Source organism: Chiroxiphia lanceolata, chromosome 3 (genome assembly GCF_009829145.1).
Source record: "Chiroxiphia lanceolata isolate bChiLan1 chromosome 3, bChiLan1.pri, whole genome shotgun sequence".
Taxonomy (NCBI): Eukaryota; Metazoa; Chordata; class Aves; order Passeriformes; family Pipridae; genus Chiroxiphia; species Chiroxiphia lanceolata.
The window spans coordinates 92,024,263-92,049,024 of NC_045639.1; the positions used below are offsets into that span (position 1 = coordinate 92,024,263).

At 37.4% G+C, this 24,762-nt stretch overlaps 1 protein-coding gene across 3 annotated transcripts in view; it reads left to right on the forward strand.

Moving 5' to 3' along the window:
- The first annotated feature begins 1,085 nt into the window (after positions 1-1,085).
- BMP5 (bone morphogenetic protein 5) overlaps positions 1,086-24,762 on the forward strand; it is a 56,564-nt gene continuing 32,887 nt past the window's right edge. Inside the window, exons 1-2 of one of the 3 annotated variants that reach the window (XM_032684437.1) lie at positions 1,110-1,705; positions 1,921-2,288. In XM_032684437.1, coding sequence (XP_032540328.1) covers positions 1,695-1,705; positions 1,921-2,288 — 379 coding nt within the window. In that variant the 5' untranslated portion in view covers positions 1,110-1,694. Of the gene's footprint in view, positions 2,289-24,762 lie in introns of all 3 variants that reach the window. The other 2 variants (XM_032684438.1, XM_032684436.1) reach the window with 2 other exon arrangements.

The following is a 24,762-nucleotide window of genomic DNA, read 5'->3' on the forward strand; positions in this document are numbered from 1 at the left end:
TGGTTAATGTACTAGATAAATTGTTCCTTGCTTCTTAGGGTGTGACTATACTTGCTGTCACACTCCTAAGTTTACTCAAGAATTGTGTGATTTGCTGAGTAGGTGTCATGTAAAGGAAAACCTGATGGGATGGATTTTATATACCTGTTTTTTTCCTCAGTGTCATGTTGACAAAAATCTTTTCTGTCCCTTTTTTCTCCCCTTCATCAAAGGAAAATCCCCTCAAGGCTAAAGGCAAATCATAGGAGCAAGAGAAAATGACCACCAATAATCTTAGCAGTATGAAATTCATCATGGTGATTTTGTTTCAGTGAGAAGAAAACACCAGTTACTGGTTGAGGAAAAATGCTAAGTCGAACCTTAACTTCACGGGCAGCAGCTTTAAAATCTATTTAATATTTTTATTTCTTCAGTTAGGCTGTTTCCTTCTCCAGTTAATAGCAGGCTATGGGATTAAATCCTAGCTTTTGACATTTACTGGGAAATGTAGTATAACAATGTATGAGTAAAAATGTACTTTGAATAAATTATCATTGCAAATTACAGTTTATGAACGTTGTGACTATATCCATTATTACAACATTGGCTGTGCACAATTTGAAATCTTGCTTGCTGAATAAATTTGTTTCATTCAGATTGCATTCCCAACATTTTTAGAAAAGAATGAATCAAGCCTCACCAACAAAATTTCCTACAGAATTTACCAAAAAATTCACCTTTGTTTGCTAAACTTATCTAAAACATAAACATTTCTTGGGTTAGTGAGATGCTATTTTAGTCTGTTATGATAGTTTTGTATTGAAGTTTACTAAACTATAGACTCATAAGAAGACTCACAAGGGCTTCTCTATTATGCCATGCCTTTAGCTATCCATATGTCTTAAAATTGTTACAGTTAAAATTGATTCTGCAAGCTGTTAGGAAAGAAACAGCCAATAGCCAAAATTAGGTATATTACTGTAAACTGGAGAGGAAGAGAGAGATTTAAAGCTCTGTCTGGCAAGAGAAGGGTTAAGGACTTTTTTGCTATACCCGTTTCAAATTACAATGAGAAGCCTCTTCTTTCCCAGCAGGGTTGTGCTTACATTAGTCTTTAGATCTCTCTTGAAGAGAGCTGTTATATTTGTGCCTGCTACAGTTGGAAATAACAGTTCAGAAGCTGAAAAGGGTTGAATGGATTTACGGAAGGTTATTTTTTGCGAGTAAATTCATGGCAACACATTAATTTGATTAGTACATGCTTTAGAATTACTTTACACTCAAGCGATTCAAACGATGTTAAAGTTGTCACCAGGCTGCTGGACAAACATGTGTTACACCACCAAGGTACAGATCAAGACAAATCTGTGACTCAGGATTTTATCTTGGGAAGAGCGCAAGGTGTACGAAGAACTCAGAATAACAAGGGAAGATAACTCTGGGAACTACAATGTGTCAGAAGAACAGCTCTTGCTAATACAGCTCCCCACCAAAGACCTGGTTGTCTAAGGTTTATATAGGAATGCCTAGGTCAGCTGACAAAATACTGGTCTTCTGCTCCATAAATGCAGAAAAACCGATAACAACAGTGGAAAATTGGAAGTCTGAATTTCAGCTTTCTTAGAAATAACTGCAACCTGACACATTCCATAATATTTAAACAGGGTGGGGGGAGAGGAATCACCAAAGATGTTACGTTTAGAGATGACATTGACATGAAGAATAGGTAAATTTTGTTTTTCAGCTACTGGGAAAGCAGACCTCATAGGAACTCAGAACAAGTAGGAGAAAAGATTTTTTTTCTTTGTTCTTTTTCTTTTCAAAGATGAACCTAACTGCACTCAAAGCTTTCGTGGGCTTGCTCTGGAATTGCTGGGTTCTGGTGGGTCACGCACAGGGAGGTTTAGGAGACAATCATGTCCATTCGAGTTTTATTTACAGGAGGCTGCGGAACCATGAGAGAAGGGAGATTCAGAGAGAGATTCTCTCTATCCTGGGTTTACCTCACAGACCCAGACCATTTTCACCAGGAAAGCAGGCTTCTTCTGCACCCCTCTTCATGCTGGACCTGTATAATGCCATGACAAATGAAGAGAATACTGAGGAGCTGGAATATTCACTAAAGGGATCAATGGCAGGGGAGAGCAGAGGGATACGGAAAGGATACCGTGCCTCTCCAAATGGATATTCACGGAGAATACAATTATCTCGCATGATCCCCCTGACCACACAGAATCCTCCCTTAGCCAGCCTGCACGACACCAACTTTCTGAATGATGCTGACATGGTCATGAGCTTTGTCAATTTAGGTACGTGTAATTTTTTTTGTTTCTACTCTCTTTGAAAAACTGTTAGCTAGATCTTGTGAGGGGCAAACCTCCCGGCCAGACTGTAACCTGTTCTAAAACGGCAGGATCAGGCCCGGGCTGCTGTGCCACTGGTAAAAGAAAAATCGTACTGATGGTGAAGTAGCTACATTGTAGGTGGCCATGGAAAAAGGATTTTTCTCACTGTTTATATAAAGTCAGTTTCTATAACTCCCCTCTGCTGGCTTCTGTTTTCTTTCTTTCATTGAGGTAATGAAAATTCTAGCCTTAGGCCAACTAACTCCTTTTTTTTTTGTAATCTCAAAAAATCAAACGCTTATGCCTATTGCTCAGTTATTTCCCGCACTGTTTTCCTTAAAACTCACACACGAACAAGCATCAGTTGTTAATATTTTAAAGCCTAGAAAATTATGAAAAGGGAAAAGTTAAGCCATTTAAAAAAAATTCTTAGGTTATTTAGTGTTTTTTTTTCTGTTGGTTAGAGTCAGAGTTTTATTATCTTTTCAGCTGGATGGCTGGATTTTAAATAATCTGTTGCTGTTTCTTTGTTATTTCTATTTAATAACTACAGACTGTGTTTTATTATACTGCCATGGTGCTCAGAGTCTGCAATGGTTCTTATTTTCTGTGTCATAAATAAATTAAATAACAAGTAAAGTATTAAACACCAGAAACATGCAAGCAAAGAATGCTTTTGAAAATTATATCAATTCAGACACAAAACCTGATAAAACTAAATTAGGTTGGCTTCTGAGTATAATAAACATGCTTACCAGTTACAGTGTAGTTTAAAAAAGCAGCTACGGATTTCTTTACTAAAAGGCAACTTAAATCTCATTTAGAAAGTTGCAAATAATTCATGGAATGCATTTACTGTTTTTATAAGTGTTTTAAATGCTTCAGGACTCATAAATTTGGCTAAAAAACCCTTCTCATTTGACCTGAACAGCAAGAAATTTAATTGAAATCTTGAATTTTCTCAATAAACTGGTACAAAATCTGATGAACTCTTGTTTTCCAGGGTAATACTTTCAGTACAACAGTACATGTTCCAAAATACTTTCAGATTATCACACACATTCTGTACCTTTTATGTCTATCATGTCTGTGATCCTTGCTGCAGAATTAAAAATGTTCCCAAACACTAAAATCCTCAATAATTTAAATTTCTAGGAAAGTGACACACTATAGTTTAGTTCTCGTATTAATAAAATCACTTTTCATTAGTTTTTTTGGCAGATAAGGAGATGTTCAATTTTGAGATCTTTTTCCTTAAGGGTAGCATACGTCCACACCTCTAAATACATTTGCTTGTTGCTCTTGCTCCTTAAATAGCAGGCTAGGAAAAAATGGAATCTGTTTTTTTTGAAAATGTGTTCCCTGTCCTTAAGAAACAGTTACATATTACCCATGGATTACTTTTAAGTCAACATTGCATGCCTCGATTTACCCAGAGTATCTGGAGTCAGCTGAATTTAAAATGGCAACATAATACAGGAAAATAGGAAATGCTCTGATCTCCGCAGCATTAGTCAAGGTGCTGATTCTGCAAAAATTTTTCTTATGTGTCCTGAGAAATACCCTCTGTAAATATGTCGCAGACAATTCAATCAGCAGCCCTGAGGACTATTTACATGGGACCCAGCCTTTGATTTCACAAAATGTCTTTTATTTCAAGAGGACTTCTTCCAGTGAATAAGTAGAAGTCTTTGAAGCTCAGTGTCAGATATGTCCTAGGCTGATCCTTCTGCACTTCCTCAGGTACAAAGCCTGTCTGGAAGAATGCGGGTTTCCACTGAGTGTCTTACCTTGGGTGGGAAATTTCTAATATTTGACTCATTTTTTTGGGAAGCCAGTGTTGCCTTAAGAAAGTAATTCTGAGAAGCTAAAGCACATCTTATGTTTCTAAACTGTGAAAACTGGGGGTAAGATGCTGTATTTTTCAAGTGATTATGATTAATAGACACCATTAACTTATAAGAAAATACTGTGTAAATGTCAGGTTTTATTCAGCATCTGTAAAATTAAAATGTGTCTCAGCTCTAAGTTAGTCTAAATCCTAATTCACTTTAAATGCCCTTCCATACATGTTGGATATTGTGGTTTATCACACATTCTACCATGTAACATGTAAAAAATATTGATGACCAATATAGATTAACTTCAACATTTTTATTAAACAATCCTATGTTTCAGTATAATTAGCATTAAAATGAAGTAAATCATGGAACTAAGTGATCATTTTATATGATTTATGCAGTATAAGGTTGTGACAGATGAGGGCAAGCTCTTTTAATGTAGAATGGGGAAAAATACGCAGTGATAAGTGAATGCTAATGCTGTACCTTAAAATCAATAAATGCTGATGCAGCATAGTAATAAATCAACTGGTTTTAGATTTGAAGCCTCAGTCAACTTGCATCAAATTAATGTGCTCTGAAAATAGTATTCACCATGTTCATACTTGCACACAATTAATTACAGAAGGTGTAATTATAAAACTCTATTAATCATCATGATATTTTAAATTGAAACCTTTGTATATAGTTGTAGCCAGTTATAAAAATTTAAGACATATGTACTAAAACAATAACTATGTAGCTGAGATGTTAGATAGGAATTATTAAGCATAAAATTGAAAAGACTGAATAAGGTTAAAAGGTAAAGTAAAAAAATAGACAAGGAGAAATAATTTTATATTAAAGAATAAAAATTGAAACTTATATGCTAATTTTGATTAAAAATCAAGCTGTCAGAGTTGCAACTGCCTAACTTTCAAAAAAAAATTAGAAAATAATCATCAAGGGAACTGCAATCATAATTCTGTCAAGCAATCAGGGAGAAAAATAAGAATGCATTTACTTCTCCTGAAGTTAAAATTGTAAACACCTGTTCTTTCTACTGGAATTTATATCAGAATTTCCATCTCTTTCTTTCTTGAAAGATACAACAAGACAGAGATTATGTCTTGTCCTGTGTTTTGTATAAGACCGTGTGTGTTGGCAACTCTCCATAAATATTGATGAGTGTAACAGAGGAGTTAACTGGGTTTGGTCCAACAGTCAAAGAATAAATCCTCCACTAAACACACTGGGGTTTTCAAAGATGTGATTATGTCACCTACAAATTCAGAACTTTGTTTTCCTCACTGGCTGTTTTTTTATCCTGTTATTATATTTTATTATATTATTGCAAAGCCCTGACTGTTTAGAGTTCTGGCATCTTCTTTTTGGCTGGTCTCCCAAAATGACATATATGGGATACCCTGTTCCTCAGAGAACAGGCAAATAATATTCATGTAGTCCTACTCACTTTTCTACTCACTCAAAATTTAGTAAGGGAAGGACTTTTCTAAGATAAATGTTAGTGTTCCCACTCTTCACCTCTCACCGAAAGAGGGGGATTTAATAAAAAAACATGTACACATCTGAAGCTTGGAGAAACAGCAGCACTTTTGTAAACTACATTTAAACATTTAAAATATTGACTTTTCCATTGTCGTCAAAGTGATCATTAAATCCACTATGCTTAAGTGTTCCTTTTCATGCAATTCAAATGGTCTGTATTTTCATTTGTTTACAACACATCTGTCAATTTTTCTCCTAGCAGATTGTTTCGTTAGATAAGCAAGTCTATTTGCTTTCTTCACATATTCCCGTTAACTGATATGAACCTTCTATAAAATAGGGGATAAATACATACAACTTTTGTGGTTTTCTGTTATGTTTTCTTTCTTACCATATAAAATTAATCTCAAAAACATGAAATAAAATTTGTGACTCTGCCCTACATATGCTAAGAAGGATACGATATTATTGAGGGTTTTAAAGTAACTGGTACGCTCCAGAAAGACAGCTTTTCTTCTTCACACATAATGTGATTCCACAATCATATAATCCTCAAGACACATGTGCTGCGTTCAGTTCTTAAATCAGACACTGAAATCAACGGAAATTTTGGTCTGAGGCTCAGAGGGCTGTTCATATTTCTCCATCTTCTCTACTCCAAGTTTGTACACTGTCTTAAAGTTCATATTCTTTTTTAAAACCTGAATCACTAAGCAAATACATAAATTCAAAAGATTTACAGCCCATTGTGTACATTGGAGAATGCTAATGTGGCATAGAACAACTTTTTATACAGCTACTTTGAGAAGTCTATAATATATTGATCCACAACAAATACCTGCACAAATGTATTTTTGTTACATATGAAAAAGAAAGGATTCCTAACTACAGTCAGACCTTGAGCATATATAGTAGCTTATTTCTTAAATTAAACTAATTCAGTTTCTACAACCTTCCACTCACAGCTAACATATCATCAGTGAGGGATATGGAGTGCTAAACTATAAAATGCCAGGAGCTGTGGAAGGGGAGCTGGGATCATTAACTTTTCTCCTCAAAGCTTAGAAATGAACATATTTTCTTTCTTTCTTTTCCACCGGATATCAGATGTTGCTGTCGTAATTTTAACTGTAGGTGAATTTCCTTGTCTATAGTACAGTTTTAGTTCGTAAAATGCAGACTTCTAATGAAAATATTGACACAGCCTTAACTGAAGCGATAGAAATAGTGCTATTATCTTGCCTTGAACAGAGGGATGCTATTACAGAGATAAAACTTGTTAAATAACAAATAGACCCCATGTCTTTAATTTTGGAATGGGAGCAATACTGAGAAAAAAATGAGAAAACATTTGTGAAGTTTTTTTGAACGGCAACCCAAAGTCATTAAGATGTCATTTTTCGCTCTTTAACATAAAATTTAAAGCAAATTAGATCAAGCAGGTCTCATTTAACCTTCATCCAAATTAGATATCACTTGACATCTTGAAATCCTAAGATTTTTTTTTTTTCCCCTTAATAAAATTTTTGTCACCCAATCAGTGAGTGGAATGAATTTCTTGTGACCTAGATATTCAGTCAGACACTGGAAATAAATATTAATTATGAAATAATTTTCTATTATCAAATTAAATATTAATAGAGTTTTTTGCGAAATAAGTATTCATTTCTAGAATGAAAGGACTTTACCCACAGAATGACATTCCCTAAAAAATCCTCATCCAATCCTTACAATTCATTAGGCAGTTTTAACCAATTTTTGTGCGATGACAGAGCAGGTTGTTAGATTTTGCTTTTGATATTGAGTAAGAAATATTCTCCATATTCGTTTTTGGAATTATACTACATTTGTTGTTTTATATTGAAATATTTTATATTTCCTTTGAAATCTCTCAAGTTACATGAGTCTTATGAATTATATAGCTCTACCTCAAAATAGGTTTGTGTGTGATCCATAAATATCACCTAACAAAATAATGTTTCTATAACTGCCAATTAATTTTTTTGCCAAAGTTAACACTTTAAATCCAAGTAAATTATTGTATCTAACTAGCCAAAAAACTGTCAAGCTCTCCATTAACTGGGGTATAACATTGTCTGACTTTCCTTGCCGACAGGTTTGAAAGAAATTGCAGATAACTGAAGAGAAACTGATTTAGCAGATGGTTAGACGTGCATGGTGAAAAGCTACATATATTTATGGATATATATAAATATATTGTTATTAATATTTTTCCAATTGGGAAGAACGGCTGACCCAGTTCTGCTTCTTCTTTAGGAAGCGCTCCTTTCCAGACTAAACACAGACTTTGGGTGGGGTTGTGGTGATTGTATGTATTGTACAGTGCATATTTTCCCAGGAAAATGCAATCTTGCAGTGACTCTAGCCATGAAAGAGGGAGAGTTGCGGAGAGACCTCTGTGTGGAGGGCATTAGGATTGGATGAAGAGCCTCTTGGTGTGCTCCCTAAAGTCTGGGTTGTTTGTTTAGACAACAGGACAACTTGGCACCTATGTGATCTCCCACACTTATTGCTCCTGTTATTATTTTCTTTGAGTGTTAAATTATGCAAAGAATTTTACCATGGCTATCTGCCTACTTGCTGCCTGAGTTATGGAGGTAATTACAACAGGGTCAGTTCCTTTTTCTTCTCTTTTTAACCATGGTGGTTCCTTTCAGCTTGCTTTCATAGGCGTACAAACTAATATACTTTTGCAGAAAATTGATTGATTGCAGTCTGATCATTCTAGGTGTCATCTGGTGTTTCCACATAGCTGAGAATGAACAGTTTATGAAGTGCCAATTGCAGCCTCCAGCTAAAGAAAGGCTCCCCAGGGCTTCAGGAGGGCTTTGGCTGCTACCAGACTTTATAATTATTTCCCACACTTTTTCTTATCCTCTCCTCCTTGTCCTTTCCCTTGTCTCTAACCCCCACAGTCTAGGCAGGGTCACTGAACTTTAGTTTTATGTCAGTGACATTTGGCTGTAGAAAGGATTAAAGGCCAAGAAGTGGTGAGATTAAGAGACAGTGAGGGAAACGGAGAGGGAAGGAATGAGAGCAGGCATGAGAGAAAAAAGGCAAAGCACAGGCCAGGCTTTACCTCTTCTTCCCAGTAGGTAACAGCCAACAATGGAGGGTGGATACAGGACTGCTGGGCATGGGGTAAGGTCCATAACAGAAAAACAGCCTCTGCAGGAACTTGTATTACTGGAAGATTTAGTCCTACTCCTCTGTTCCTCACGTGCAGCATGATGTTGTAGCACTTCAGAGCATTTCCCATGCCTGCAGAGTTACAAAAGTGGAAGTTTATTATGGCAGAGAGAAGAAGTTGCATGCAGACAGATAGAGGGCAAGGAGCATGGTAAAGATAGACAATGTACAAATGAAAGGGAAAATGAGTCGAGGTATGGGTTTCTTCTCTCAGTAAGCCTTGAAAGCAAAAGGAGCTCTTTTCTTCTCAATCCCTTGTGGCATACAAACTACTTCAACCTCCCCAGGCACTTGGCTTCCTGGGCAAAACTTTTCATGCCTGCAAAATAAAATGCAGCTCCCCCCACCCTTCAGTATGTGTGTGCAGGGAGTACACAGATGGGCTACTAACATTTGCAGCCATAAATAACTTAGAAGCTAGCTTTTAAAAACCACAGGTTAAAGGATAAGAGCTGCCATGACGCACACAGAGAGGCTGAGATCAGAGGAGCAGCTAAAAGGGGTCAGGAGAAACAATGAATCCCCTTGTTCTGAGTCATATTTATGAGTGCTCCATTGCACCTAAAGTTCATATTTATTGGCTAGGCCATGGGGTTTCCCCATTTGCTCATCTCTTAAAATAACACCCCTGGTTAAACTTTCCTATAAAACACAAAAATGCTATAGCAGGCAGACCTTGTCAACCCTGACAACTACATTATTTAAGTTTGTGGGTGGGGTACACCAAGCAGGAGCTGGTTTGTGTATTGTACTGAGTTATGAATTTGTTTCTATACAAAATATGATTATAAAACAAGTAGAAAAGGAAAGGTTTTACAGATCAGCTCTCCACTCAGAAACTTCCCACTCTTACTGAAGGATGCTCCAAAAGGTGCGTTTAAACGTTTATTTTCCAGCTCTTTTTGAACAACAGCTCTGGTGCAATAGATCGAGGACTTGACTTTATCAACCACAACTTGGTGACGTGTGTCGTACCTTACCAAAATGTGTTTTACTTTCTTTCCCCGCTGTAATTCAGGGCAAACTGAGACAACAATTATTAATGAGTCAGAACCTAGAAAACTAACCAGGACAGCTAGTGTTGGTACATGAAATGTTTCCATAGCTGGACAACAAGTGACTGCAGAAGCAAAATTCCACCTAACTCTCTTTTTCAAGGAGAAGCAGAAAGACGAAGAAATTTTAATATGTGAAATTTCTGTTAGGTTTATCTTTACCTTACTTAACAATATTACTTATTCAGACCCCATGAGAACATGAGCCTTTTCCAACTTCAATGATTCTGTAATTATATCCCTTTGTGTCTATTAAATAAGATTATCATTGTTTTAATTCATAGGTATTTGACTGTAGTCAAATTAATTAAACTAAATTCTTATGCTTTGTTAACTGTATCCCTATTCCAGAGTAACTATTATAAACTAAGAGCAATTTGCCTAAGCATATCCATTTAAAAGATTCGTCCTTTAAAAGTGGAGGGGAAATACAGGTAGAGTATGCAACTATAATGTACTGCAAAATAATTTCAATAATATATTGTGTTTGACTTTTACAATTGTGAATGGCACCATTTTTGGAGCCAGAGGTGTTAAATTCTGTTCTGGCAAAAAGCAAAATTCTGGCAAAAAAAATTCTGTTCTGTTTTGGGACCAGAGAAAAAAGAAACAGCAGGAATGCTGAATAAGCAGGGACTCTGATTTTGGAGTAGCAGGCAGGGTGCCTGATGGCACCTGGTGCCTGGAGCCATGCTATTCTAGTGGTGCAGTTTGCAAAAACATTACCTGAGAAATTGAAAGAGTGGGAGAACAGTAGTGTGGATGATAATGCTATGGGAGCGAGTCCAAGCCCAGCATACAACCCCATGACAACTGTAGTCTTTGTGGTGATTTATGATGGCAGAGATCCAGCAGGAACACAGCTTTGGGAAAGTTGTTCCCAAGGTTACCTCAGCTGGGATATCTGTCAGTAACTACAAGTCATAACATGCTAGTGATCCCAAAGGTTAATCTGCTGCTCCTGCCCAGGTTACCTTGCTGCTTCACATATGACATGTGTGCAAAAGCTTTGCAGTGAGTCTGTCCTGGCCCCCAACTAGCCTAAACCTGAAAGTCAGAGAGTGAAATGTATGAGCAGCCAAACAGGAAAAACTCGAAGAGCCTCAGATAGAGAATGAAAACAGTGTGCCTCTGTTTTCCAGTCCATAAAATGAGGATGGGCAAATATTTCTGTGTTCATTTTCATTTCTGTGCACTGTCATTCTTTGGCCTTGCAGAGAACTGGTATAGCTTTCTTCTTGCAAAGCCTCTTTTTACTCTAACTGTTCACTCTGTAAAATACTTTGTTCCCAAGAATCTCACAGCACCTTCCATTTCATCATAGTGATCTCAAGTGTTATTTTAGAAAGGGCTAAAAAAAGTCCTTCTAAAAGGACAACAAGTATAGTGTTCTTAAAATAGACAGTTTATAAAATAATGAAAAAGAAACACTGGAATTTAAACACAAAAACTGAGATTCGTGTTCTGGTGCAATAGAGAGGGGATGTATGGATACCTCTTACCTCTTGTTCTCAGAATTTAGGTTTGTGCCTCTCTGACGCATGTGTGCACACATATCAGTCCGTGTGCATGGTTTTGTATATGTAATATAGAAAGCATGTAAATCTTTTCAGTTTTAGTCATTGGGATTTTTTCCCCCTTAAATCATTATATTCTTTCCCATCTATACTATGTGGCTTTACCAGCCCTGACCTTTCAAGCTGCCTGTTTGGACCAGTGTTTATCAGATGACCGTTTGACCTCCTTGTTAATTGTACTTAATTACATCCTGTTGTAACATTTTGAAATAAGGAGGAGAGTTTATGGATCTGCTCCAAAGACCTGAAGACTAAAACAGCAGCAGAATTCAGTGGTATGAGGTGCCGAGTAATCTCGCAGTTAGGTCAATAAAAGCTGTGGCTTGTCCAGTCGATTGCAAAATTGGATCCATATAGGATCGTTGGTACTCCTGTGAATAAAATCACACAATTTTCTTTGTTCTGAGAAGGGCCTCTCCTCTCTGATTGACTGCTTGGATATTTCTCCAAAGAAATCAAGAAAGGAGTGAAAGACCTATCAACAGTACTGAAAGGGCTGAGGTTCACATATGATGATATAAAAGAGACAACCCTCTGTTGTCACAAGTGGTTTTTCTGTGGTTTTGCAAAACTTCAGAGTTCGTTATGCTTCCATAGAATCGCCAGTTCCCATGAGCTTTTTGAGAGTTATGTAATCTTTGCTATGAGATTTTCTGTGCACTGATGATTTCTGAGCACATCTAAGTTTCATTAAAGAGCAGCAATTATCCCCTGTAGCTGCAGCAAAACAAATTAACATCCAGAAAGAGCTGAAAGATTCTTGAAAATGGGCACTCCAAAGGCTCAGAAAGCAACTTCAAATCCTTCTTATTTTACAACGCTTTTCATATAGCTGATGGCTTTTGAAACACATGGCACTGAATATATTGCTTCTCACTAATGATGAGACATACATGTTTGCTTCCTCTACTGCTGTTGTTCCATAGCTCACTTACCATAAATTTGATTTATAAGATTATAGTAAACTTGATTTCCTAAAATGAATGAAGAGAAAAGGAAATAGAAGCTATAACATTATTATTATGAAGTGAAGGTCCAGTCCCAAGACTTTAAGGAACACAAGGCAAAAGAATATACTTTCAATTTTATTTTATTAAAACTCTGATAGTTAGACTTATTGGAGAATGAAGTGCCATGAAGAATTAATTGTCTATAGTGGTAAACTGCACATAATTATGGCATTATTGTAACTGTTTGTCATCCAACATGAGTCATACTCTAGATAAAAAAGACAAGTTACTTAGGTGAGCCTCTAGACTTACACAGTACTGCCCTCAGCTCACCTTGAACTGAACAGTATTACGAAAGCTAAAAGTACTGTCTTTCCTGTAGCAAAGGTTTAACCTACGGTTCAACTAGACAAAATCACATTTACATAGTTAAATGTTTTTTATGTATTGATTTTAGTTACAAGCCTATATGGTTAAAAATAAAACACAGAATTTGTTTAATGTCATAATAAGGTATTTGAAAGATCAGAATGTTTAAATCCCCTTTGGAGTTAAGCAATAATAAGTATATCTGAAATCACACAATGACATATGATGACTTTCAGGGAGGGCTGGTTTGTTTTTCAGAATTTTGAGAGGTAGTATAATGTGCCACTATATAGTATTGTTTATCATGGTAATTTAAAATTAGGTACTCTTTCAGAAAACAGTTTTTCCTTTTCTCTGATTCCTTGGTTAGCTCCTTTTTTATATCCTATAACTATACACTATGGGTCTTCAAAAAGTAATATTTTTTTCATCACTTCTTAAACTATTGAATTAACAATCATGTTTAATGAGGTTGTATATCATAATGAGATCACATTTACAGGGAGAAACATTTTTTTATATATCAAATTTTTAATGTAAGTAAATATATTTTAAATGTTGTTTTATTATATGTGTGTGTGTGTGTGTGAATATAAAATCCAGAGGTAGTTGATGCTGTGGAGTGAATTCTAAGTAGTTTGAGTTCATGTTGCAATTCACTGGATCAGAGTGGTGAGAATAATGTCATTAACAGCATATTGCCACCATTTTGGTTTCCCAGCAGCTGTGTTCTGCTTTCTCCATATTTTTATGTATTCCTTAGAAATGCAAAATACAAAGGATGTACTTACTAGCATATGTATGTGTACAGGACAGGCCTTATGTAAAAGGGGTTCGTCACAGGACTTGAATCAATATACAGGCACACACACAAACTAAAATCTTGGCTCCGTGGGCACAGCTCCCAAACAAATTCATCCTGTTTTTACATTACCGTCCTGTTCATTCTGTGTTTACATTACCATCTGCTGCTGTACAGTAATGAAACTTCTTTTACTAATATTATATCAGCTTGGGTCTGTGAGATTTACCACAAACTCCAGTTAACAATGCTGCTTCAGCTTGTCCACAGGTAGGGACCATGTTTTCATCAAAATGGAAATGAAACCATGTCCCCAAAAGAAGAAACTGTGATGCTTCCAGTTTTGGGGGATGAACAGATGGGGTTTTTTTACTTGATAAAAACCCAGGCTTATCCCTGAAGATTAGGGCAGTTGTCACTTCTAGCCCTGGTGGAAACAAAAGTTTAGCACATACATGTACAAAGGCAAGGGTTGATCAGATGCTGTAAAATGCATGTGAGATATTCTTAGTGGTGTTGAACCAAAAAGATTGCATTTGTACTAGCACTATGTTGGTGGTCAGGTTCCCACTCCCTGTTTGTACTTATGCTCTGCTCAGAAAGATGCCCAAGTTTTGTCTGAGACAAATGAGTTCAGCATATAGTACAAGCTTCAGACCGTCTTTGCTGTTCCAGAAATGCGTCACACCTCTACAGTCGGACTGCTTATTGTGTTCGTAAGTAATTGGGCAAGGAATGTGAGAAATGCAGTCCCAGGTGGAATAATACTGGAAATGCAGAAATTTTGCAAGCATATCCACAGTCTCGGGCAACCAGGTCTAAGTGGCCCTGCCTGAGCCAGGGGATTAGAGCAGATGACCTCCTAGGGTCCCTTCCAACCTCAGCTGTTCTGTGGCTCTGTGATAGAGTAACTACAAAGGATGAGGACCTTATTCATTTTATACTTGGGTATCAATAATTCTTACTTTTTTTTTTTGGAGAGGAGTGATGATCTGGCATCAGACAATTGTTGAATGAACAGTGCTGTGTGTTCAAAGTGTCATACTTTTTCTTTCTACTTTGGAAATTATTTTCTTGATTTTTATGTCATTTTGAGACTCCTGTGCCTCTCTCCCCAGGTCTGTCCAAAGTAATCTACTGTGAGGGATAACGACTTACTGTCACATCACCTGGAGTTAATCCAAGCTCTTTCATGGCACAAATATTGTTTGTGAAGATTAGCTTTCCTTTCCTCTGGTAACGCAGGCATAATGCTGGATGGCTAACCCAGAGATATTTTATTCACTAAGAGTCAGTGAGTTTCTTCCCTGAAAGAGGTTCAAATTCATTAATCGTAGTAAGTTTTAAACTTCCTTCAGGAAGAAAAAAGTCCATTTTTTTTTCCTTCTTGTTGAGGGGACCTATTCCATATGAGCAGTTATATGGGGGTGAAACAATCTCTCTTTGTGAGAAGAAATAATTGTCAGATTAGACTGACGGAGCTGCAGAGGAAAGGGTGCGTTTTGAATCAGTATTAACAGACTGTTAAAATCACAGCCAGCTCCCAAACTGGCTGTTAAAACCTGCTGCCTGAAAGTACCATTCCTCACCACCGCTGGCCAGTCTCCTGTCTGCTCTTCCTCCTCATCTTCCTCCTGTTTGCTTCCGGTGTAATGTCTGGGAGGGCCTCTCTCTGCTGTGCTTCTGGCTCTATTGCTCTGTTTCTCAGCACTACTTAGAGTCTCCTAGTTGGGTCCTTGGTGTTGGCCAACAGGAAGAATGCATAGGACAAACCTTCAAAACAAGTGGTAACAGTTTATAAAAGATGAAATTCCAGTCTCTTTACATTTTTAATTCTATGGTGATGACTGTCAGTACAGTGATTAGCCTGGTATATGCTTGTGCAACCAAAGTATAAATCTGAGAACCTCTGAACTCATTTGAGCTAAGCTGGCACACCAGCTAAGCACATAGCCTGCAAGTAGCTATTTTTTGTGAATGTAGTTAATATCCTGTCTATGATGTAGCCTAGCAAAGTAATTTTTAATTTCTTATATGTAATGAAGCCTTTTTCTACTCTCTAAATGTGATATTTTTGAGGGTTTCCTTCCTCATCCTTGTTACAGCTAGACTGTTTTTTGTGGAATGTTTGGTCAGTGTATGGGTAATATTTAAATACTCAGATGTGAGCACAGCCTAAGCAGAAAATACTGCCTATCCATTCGTACCCAGTCTGGCATGCAAACAAAACTTTGGTGGAAGTATTTCCAACAAATTCCATGTTAGAAAATAGATGGAGTTTATTAGTGTGAATGGTAAGCGGTAGAGAGACTTGCCACCAGCGGGTGGAAGTGTGCAGAGGGTTAATATGGGCAGGAACTAAGGAGATGTGGGAAGATAGAGTGTGCTTTAATGTTTAGCTTTTCCTTCCCTGCCAGTCGTCCTATGATGATATACGCCCTTTCACCCTCCTCAGAAGTTATGTTCCATCTGTATACTTTTACAGTGCCAAAACAGTTATAACTTACACCTATTTTCTGACCATTGGATCCCAGAGGTATAACTTTTGTTTCTGTTCAACTGCAGCTGAACCCAAGAGGGATCTTTTCTTCTGTCATTTGTTAACCTTGAGGTTGTGTTGATCTGACATTCTGACTTTCACACACAGTCAGAAACCTGGCAATAATTGTTAGTTTTCTTTGTGATGATCTGATTATAGAAAACCAAAATTAAACATGGGAAAAAATGGAAGTCTATTGACAGATGGCATCAAAATGTACTGGCTTCACCAAAGATGAGGCAAAATAGATATCGCTGAAAAAGCAGACAAAACTAGCAACCTGAGGCATGCCAGTGTAAGGATTAGCTAATTTATCTGTATGTATTTGATTTATCATGATGTATTATTTCAGAACTACATGATGAAACTTTGATCTGATCTGTTCTTTCAAATAAAGATTTATTTATCACTGATGAAACTGATAATAACTGAAAATCTATCAGATTTAGGTTAACATAGGTATTTGTGATTGGAGAACCTTTGTAATATAGTGTGACTTAAAATAATGAGGAAACCACAGGGTCCTTACTTACTAAAAATGAAAAAGCACATATGTGCAGTTGTATTTTTCTGTGCTTCATGCTACAGCTAAACAACTGGAATGAAAGTTTTGCATTTGGGAGGTTGAAGGATACAGTGCATTATACTGTTGAAATCATCAGAAAAAGTAGATTGTGAGGAATTGTTTAGCCAACTATCTTTTATACCTTATATTTATGTATTCACTTCCAAAACTCTATCTCTTTGTTCTAGTTACACTGGCCGTGTTCAAACCAGCATCAGAAAAGCTGCGTGTTGCTTTTCCACTTATTTTGAATCAACAACTGAAAGCCTTCCAGCATTTAATTATTACTGGAGCAGCTGCAGTGCAGCACTTGTTTTGGCTTGTTGAGCAAGTGCATTTGACTTGGAAAAAGAGTAAATTGAATGAATAACACATGTTTAGCTATGAAATTTTCAGCAAAACATTGGCTATTGAATGAAGACCAGCAATTTCATTAAAACATCTATTTTATTTAATTTTTTAATGTAAAGTAATGAGAAGGTATCATGGATAATCTCACAGTGTACAGATCACCTGGGAGATTATGTGTGAGAAAGCCAAGCACAGTTATGCCTCTTTGATTGAGGCATTTCTTTAGGTCTCTGCTTATAAAAGTTGCTGGCAGGAACTGTTATGTGGTTGCTGGGAACTCTTTCCTTCTCAGAGGGAACGCTGAAAGCTTTTAATTATTAACTGAGTTCTAATTCTTAAAATAATTGATGGAAAAAAGGAAACTTATCCTTTTAAATATTCACTTTTATTCTATTATTGGTTTGTAATTTTCATTATTTACCAAGTTGCTGCCTACCACTTACTAAAGTTGAATGCATTGTATGTACATTTTAAGAGGATTAGAAAGTAAAAATCACAGAATTTCAAAGTCCACCTTAGTAATATGATAGTGTTTTACACTATTTTGAGTTTTTCAAAAGTGTTTTTTGTTAATTGGTAAGAATCTATCAGGTCTTTATTGCTACAACAACAAAATGAAGAAATTAATATTTTAATACTTGATCTGTGCTCTCAAAAGATGTAATACTAAATGCTTGGTTAAGATACATGAATATTCTAACTTATTTTTTAATAAAGTATGGGATATTGAAATGCATTTCTTTGAAGGTTAAAGAAAGAAAATCAGCGTACTATATGCTTGGAAAAAGGACAGGCAACTTTTTTTTTTGTTGGTTTGATTTTTTATTATGCCTTTTCTTTTTATTCTTGCTTTAGATTCTGTTGCAGTTGTGGAAGGGTTTTTTCATTGAATTTATCTTGATTTGAATTACTTTGCAGTTCATACAGGTCAGTAATTCTGTTCAATTATGGAAGGCATGTTCTACCATCAAACGTCTCGATTCAATAAACAATATTTCATTTATTAAAACTGTCACTGGCTGCATAGTATTTCATCAAATGATTTTCAAACTGTCCTTAATTTAGTCAATCAAAATAGGCAAATGTTACTCACTGATGTCAGTAGCTGATCTGAAAAGAAAGAATTTAGTGAAATAACTAGCTTTACAGCAGTGTAACTAGCTTCAGAATGACTGATCAAACTTTCTGCTTTGTGTTTTAATAAGAAAGTGTATTTTATGTTAAAATAATTTATATCATTCTTTCAAAACCACATCTGTATTTCTATAATTACTTTAAATACAACCAATATAATAATAATAAATAAAAAGAAACTCAAATATACAGTACTGCAATAAAGCAGTTCTTAAGAAACAGAACTGTTGTAAGAGAAAAAAAGAAAAATTTCCGCAGACTCGCCCTTTCTAATTAAGCAAAATCCCCACTGATTACGGAAATGGTTTTGCTTCAGTTGGAGGGGGATCAGAATGTGGATTAAGTTTCTGACAATGACCTTTTTGTCTAAGATAAGGTACGTGTGGAATGTAATTTTGGGGACTTATTTTCAACCCCCGCCTATGTTTTTTATGTAAGGTATCACAGAATCATAGAATCATTTATGTTGGAAAAGGTCTTTAATATCATTGACTCAGTTCTGCCAGTGATACTGGGCTTGGAGCCAGCTATTTATCAGCTGGCTCTTCCTGTTTCTTCCCTCATCATTCCCTGCTACTGGAAGGACAGAAGAGAGCACTGCTTGTGCTGCTGATCCCTTAACCAGTCATCCCAAGGCTCTGAAGTCTCTGCTGATTGCTCTTCTTGTTGCAGCTTCATCATTGGCCACCAGAAAAATAAATAATGGATATTAATCTGAGGGCAGTACCAGAGTAAGAAGCTTTGTCTTCACATCGCTAACCCTTTAAGTCTTTAAGGAGGCTTCATAGGGAGTCTCCTATGGCAGTGACCTACTTTTTTTCTTTATGGAGTCAGTTTTGATGCAAAGTGTAGACTGACTTAACCTTGGCAGCACCTCCAAGCTAGATGGACCACCATCCTCATTGTTGTTCAGTTCCACTTGCAGAGTCTCACACCTACTGTGCCCGGGCAGCCGCAGGTGTGGTCACCAGAGGAGATGGTGTGCTGGGCAGGAACTTTTTCCATTGCCTCCTGTCCCTTCAGTTGCTGTGTTCAACCAGTTGGATAGAGGGTAGGGAATCTTCCCTATCATACATCCTGTCTGTTGTGCCTGTTCCAGGGAAGGCAGGGTGCAATTCCAGTAGTCTGCCTCACTCTCTCACTCTCCCTGATACTACTCAATCTACTTTACTATCTCACTCCATGAGGATCAGCACGGCCAAGTCAGATATGGCAACACACTTTCTGAGCCCTTTTTAATTAAGAATGGTGTGAAACAAGGCTGCGTTCTCGCTCCTACCCTATTCACCGTCTTCTTTAGCATGATGCTCCAAAGGGCCACAGCAGACCTCGATGATCAGGACGGTATCTACATTCGATACCGTACTGATGGAAGTCTATTCAACCTAAGGCGACTGAAGGCCCACACCAAGACCTTAAACCATCTTGTCCGGGAGCTGCTTTATGCTGATGACGCTGCCCTTGTTGCCCACACAGAAGCAGCTCTGCAGCGTTTAACATCCTGCTTTGCAGATGCTGCTGAGCTCTTTGGGCTGGAAGTCAGCTTAAAGAAGACAGAGGTCCTCCATCAACCTGCACCTCAGGAAGTCCCCCATCATCCCCACATCACCATTGGCCAATCAGAGCTCAAATCAGTCCAACAGTTTAACTACCTTGGTAGCCTCATCTCCTCAGATGGTAAGATCGACGGAGAGATAGACAATAGGTTAGCTAAGGCATATAATGCTTTTGGAAAACTCCACAAAAGAGTATGGCATAATAAACACTTAAAGAAAAGCACCAAGATCAGTGTTTACAAAGCCATAGTGTTGTCTACTCTCCTATACGGCTCCGAATCATGGGTCATCTACCGCCACCACCTGCGTCTCCTAGAACGCTTCCATCAGCGCTGCCTCCGTACAATCCTTAACATCCGCTGGTCAGATTATGTGACCAATACATCTGTTCTAGAGCAAGCAGCTGTCACTAGTATTGAGGCCATGTTACTGAGAACGCAGCTGCGATGGGCAGGGCACGTCTCAAGGATGAAGGACCACCACCTCCCTAAGATCTTGTTTTATGGTGAACTCGCCACTGGCTGCCACATGAGAGGAGCCCCGACGAGAAGATACAAGGACTCCCTGAAACAACATCTCAGCCTTGGCCATATTGATCACTGGTGACCTGTCACTAATGGGGTTCCACAGGGCTCCATCTTGGGCCCTGTGCCCTTCAACATCTTCATAAATGACTTGGATGCTGGACTGGAAGGGATACTAAGCAAGTTGGCAGATGATACAAAACTGGGAAGAGCTATTGATTCCCTGGAAGGCAGGGAGGCCCTTCAGAGAGACCTTGACAAATTAGAGGACTGGGCAATCACCAACCGTATGAAGTTCAGCAAGGGGAAGCCGTATGAGGAGTAGCTGAGGTTGCTTGGTCTGTTCAGCCTGGAGGAGACTGAGGGGAGACCTCATTGCAGTCTATAACTTCCTTGTGAGAGAGAGGAAGAGGAAGGGCAGGTGCTGATCATCTCTTCCCTGAAAGAACTCGAGGGAACGGCTCAAAGTTGTGTCAGAGGAGGTTTAGTTTGGATAATTGAAAAAGGTTCTTCACCCAGAGGGTGGTTGGGCACTGGAACAGGCTCCCAGGGAAGCAGTCACAGCACCAAGCCTGACAGAGTTCAAGAGGTGTTTGGACAATACTCTCAGCTGCTTGGGGATGTCCTGTACAGGGCCAGGAGTTGGACTCGACGATCCTTGTGGATCCCTTCCAAGTCAGCATATTCTGTGATCCTTATATGCCTGATCAGAGATGATTTCCCAAAAGATCTCAGTTCTGAAAGATAAATTCTGAACTTCCCCAAGAAACACAGACATACATGACTGAAACCTGCCACCTCAGCCTGAGGAGGCAGATGGGGAGGGAAAAGAAGGGTTATTAATTGCAAATCACCCCCTTTCCCTTACTACTGGCTACAGAATAGCCAGGAGGGCACCAACGCTCTCTTGCTCTCCTGATGAAAATGGGTAAAAAGGAATATAAAATACTTGGTACTAAAAGGAGAACAAGCAATGGGGCATATAACTCTGAAGTTTTGTAGTTAAAATGTTTAGCTGAATGATTATCTGGTAAATGTCTAATGTCAAATGAATTAAAAAAATCAGATGTGGGAACAAAAACTTACTCAATTCTCATTTTTTCCATCATCCCCTGCATTTCTTCTGAGCAATGGTCCAGGATGTTCCACTGCTGGGCAACTCAGCATACCGACAGTTAGGATATGGTCATCGAAATCAGCTGATAAGGATTGAAATGTCCTTTGACTGAACAAGAGCTATCTCTTAGTCCAATTCTCTGGAGCTGCAGAGGGCTAAAGGGGAAATGTAGATAAACTCCTCTGTTTTGCTTACTGCTGGTACAAGACAGTTGACCTTTAACAAACAGTATTGTTTCTCCACTGACTGTATCAGGCAGCTGCCTCTGGTGTCCAAAACAATGCTTGAAGCACAGGTGACTATTTTTAACAATTTCAATGTCTAACTCAAAATAGATTTCCTGAGTCCAGATCAGGATTCTTACCCTTCTATAAAACCTAGTAAATCAATAGTGCTTAGACAAGTAGAATCATAGTCTGCTGCTTTTTTTTTTTTTTCAATCACTGATTTGGGAAGGTATTTTTCTTCCCACTTGGACTTTAAAAGTTCACTTGATTTAAAACCTTTTTTAGAAGACTGTAGTACTTATTCAAAGACCAGTAGGCAGAATGAAAAGGCTACCACTTACTTCAATATTAATTAGGCTTTATGTTTTCAGGACTTCCAGAGTAAAAAAGATGAAAGATATGCTTGCCGAGATAATCTTAATCTGATTTTCTAAAGCTGATATTCATTTTCTACAATCTAAAAGCCTAAAACATTACAAAACTTTAAAATGTATATTTTAGAGTCTATTATCTGATCTCTTCAACTGAGAATGACATTCTGAGGAACATACTTCTTAACTTCTTTCAGATGCACTTCATTAAATATTTGCACCTAGTATAGCTGTTTTATTTTGGTGAGGTTTTTACCCCTGTATGCTTCTCTAGAATCACTTTCCTCCTACCCACATACCCTACAAAATATTTGCTGCCTTATTTTGTAAAAAGTGAGTCACTTTAAACAGTCTAATTTATGCTACTAGAATTTGAATGTTGGAGAGAAGAGCAAGAATGAGGTAAACAGCTATTTGATGTCTGTCTTTTCACAGTAGCACAATAGCTAATTCCTTGGGCCTCTGACCTTTTAGTGTCCTGTAACAGAGTACTTGCATTAATCTGTTGCTTATCTGTCACCTACCACATTTGATATTTCCAGTCTCTGCTTTCAATTATCAGTCATTAGAGGCAGCACTGAGTAATTTCAGGAGAAAACGCCTGGAACCTTTGACCTGTTTTGGTCAGATAACCACAAGTGTTCACTGTAGATAAACTATCATTTAATTATATTCAAGATGTAAATGAGTGTCGTTTGTAGTGTATCAGCTTACTGTAACCTTTATCACCTTGAAGTGATTAAAACTGACTGGTTTACTTAGTACTTATACAAAGAATTTCGAGTCAAACAGTGAAATTCAGTGAGATTAGTGTAAATGGCCCTTTATAGTTACCCAGTCTGTAAGACCCTCCATTTTGCCCTGGCAGGTATAGTTAGTAGTTAAACAGTGACATTAAGTTGATTAGTGAGGCTTCATTATTTGTGAATCCAGTTGTGATTCTGGGATCTTATACTGTAAAATCAGCATATTACAGCATATCATTGTTTTGTTATTGGTTTGCCAAAGCAGCTTTCACTTTCCCCATGTGTCACATACCAATATCTTCAGGAAAAGAGAAGCATATATCAGTGGGGAGAAAGAACACATCTAACAGTTCCTCATGCACTATGACCTAAACTCATTGCTAGCACTTTTTACGTTTTTTAAGCTGAGTCAACATAATCAGACATTTATAGTGGAATTGATAAATTATTGATTACTTGTTATATGGACAGTAGTCCATCCATATATGTGCTTTGGGTGGCTTTTAGTAGTTCTTTTTTTTCTTAAATTACGTATATATTGTTAATGAAAATCAGTGCATGATATTTTTCTCTCAGTGTAAAAGAAGACTTCTTTTCCAAAATACCTTTTTTGTATAAATTTGACTTCTTTCTACTTAGAGTTGGACTTAGTGTTAATACAGTATGAACATTTAATCAGTTTGCCACATGGGTGGAAAATATCATTCTTTCCCATTTTACACTCAGGTGTTTGTGATATTCCCCTGAGCCATGATTTGTCTGATGTAAGCATAGTGTTGCATATATTAGTTTCAGGTGGTATAAAAATACCATTTTTAAAAGTTGATGCTAAGAAACCTGAGCAATCAGAGTAAATGAAGAATTTTGTTGTAATCAGCATTAAGCTTAATATTCTAGTTATTTTTCTTAGAAAAATTGTATTCTTCTAATGATTAAAAAAAATACTTACTGATTTTCTGGTGAATCGGTTTTTAGAGGCTGTAATCGGTCCCACAGAGATGCGTTTTGGCAGATGAACTGAGCAGAGCTGGAATGACATGAAAACACTCTGGAAGTACTCAATACTTAAAAATCTTAACCTGTATTTTTTGGGCTGCCAGGGTTGAAAAGCTCTCGCCTGTGAAATAAAAATATTTGAGACATGGTGCCTCCCTGCACTTCATGCTATTTCAGCAGGACAAAGGATCTTAGAGGTTCTCTACTGAGCATTCACAGTCTTCCCTGACAAAACATTTATTAGATGCAGAGGGGATCAAGATTTGTTTATTATTTTCAGATTTAAAATACTCAATATCATTAAATAACATTTTTCTTTTTTAATTTGGCTATCATTCTAGCCACTAGTCATTATTGCAACATCACCACCACCATCACTGCTATTTTACAGCTTACTATATAAGATTTTAATTTGTCTACTTCTGAAAAAAATTTTTTTTGCTCTGTACATTGGCTAACAGAAATTTGCAGTTAGAGTTTCTGGCTTTATTGTGGAGAGTGGGATCTCCTCTCTGGCTTTATTGCAGAGAGTGAGACCCAGGGTTTTTCTTGGCGTTTGGTGCCTGTTTCCTACAACCCTTCATTTCTACAGGCAAAGTCCTGGCCTTCCTGTAAAGGGTGTCTTGACCCAAGGAAATTTTTAACTTATGTCCCTTTCAGATGACAGTGCTGTGTCTTCCTTGGGTATACAGGAAAACACAGATAAGTATTATCTGTGTGAGTTGTAATAATTAATTTCAGGCCCATGAGGAAGTGACTATCAATATTCTTTCAGCAGTCATGAGTGGTCCTGAGAGAACCCCACCAATGCAATTGAAAGGTATTTGAGAGGTTTGTGTCCAAACTATAACATACAGGGAGAGAACTGCTGTTTCTAAACTAATATTGCTAATTAGAAAGTACTTAGTAGAAACTAGACAAAAGGAAACCTCAAATCCAAATAACAATAAATCAGACCAGGATTAGTGGCATTTAAACTTTTATTGTGGCACTATTTATGTAGCGGCATTAGGCGCTTTT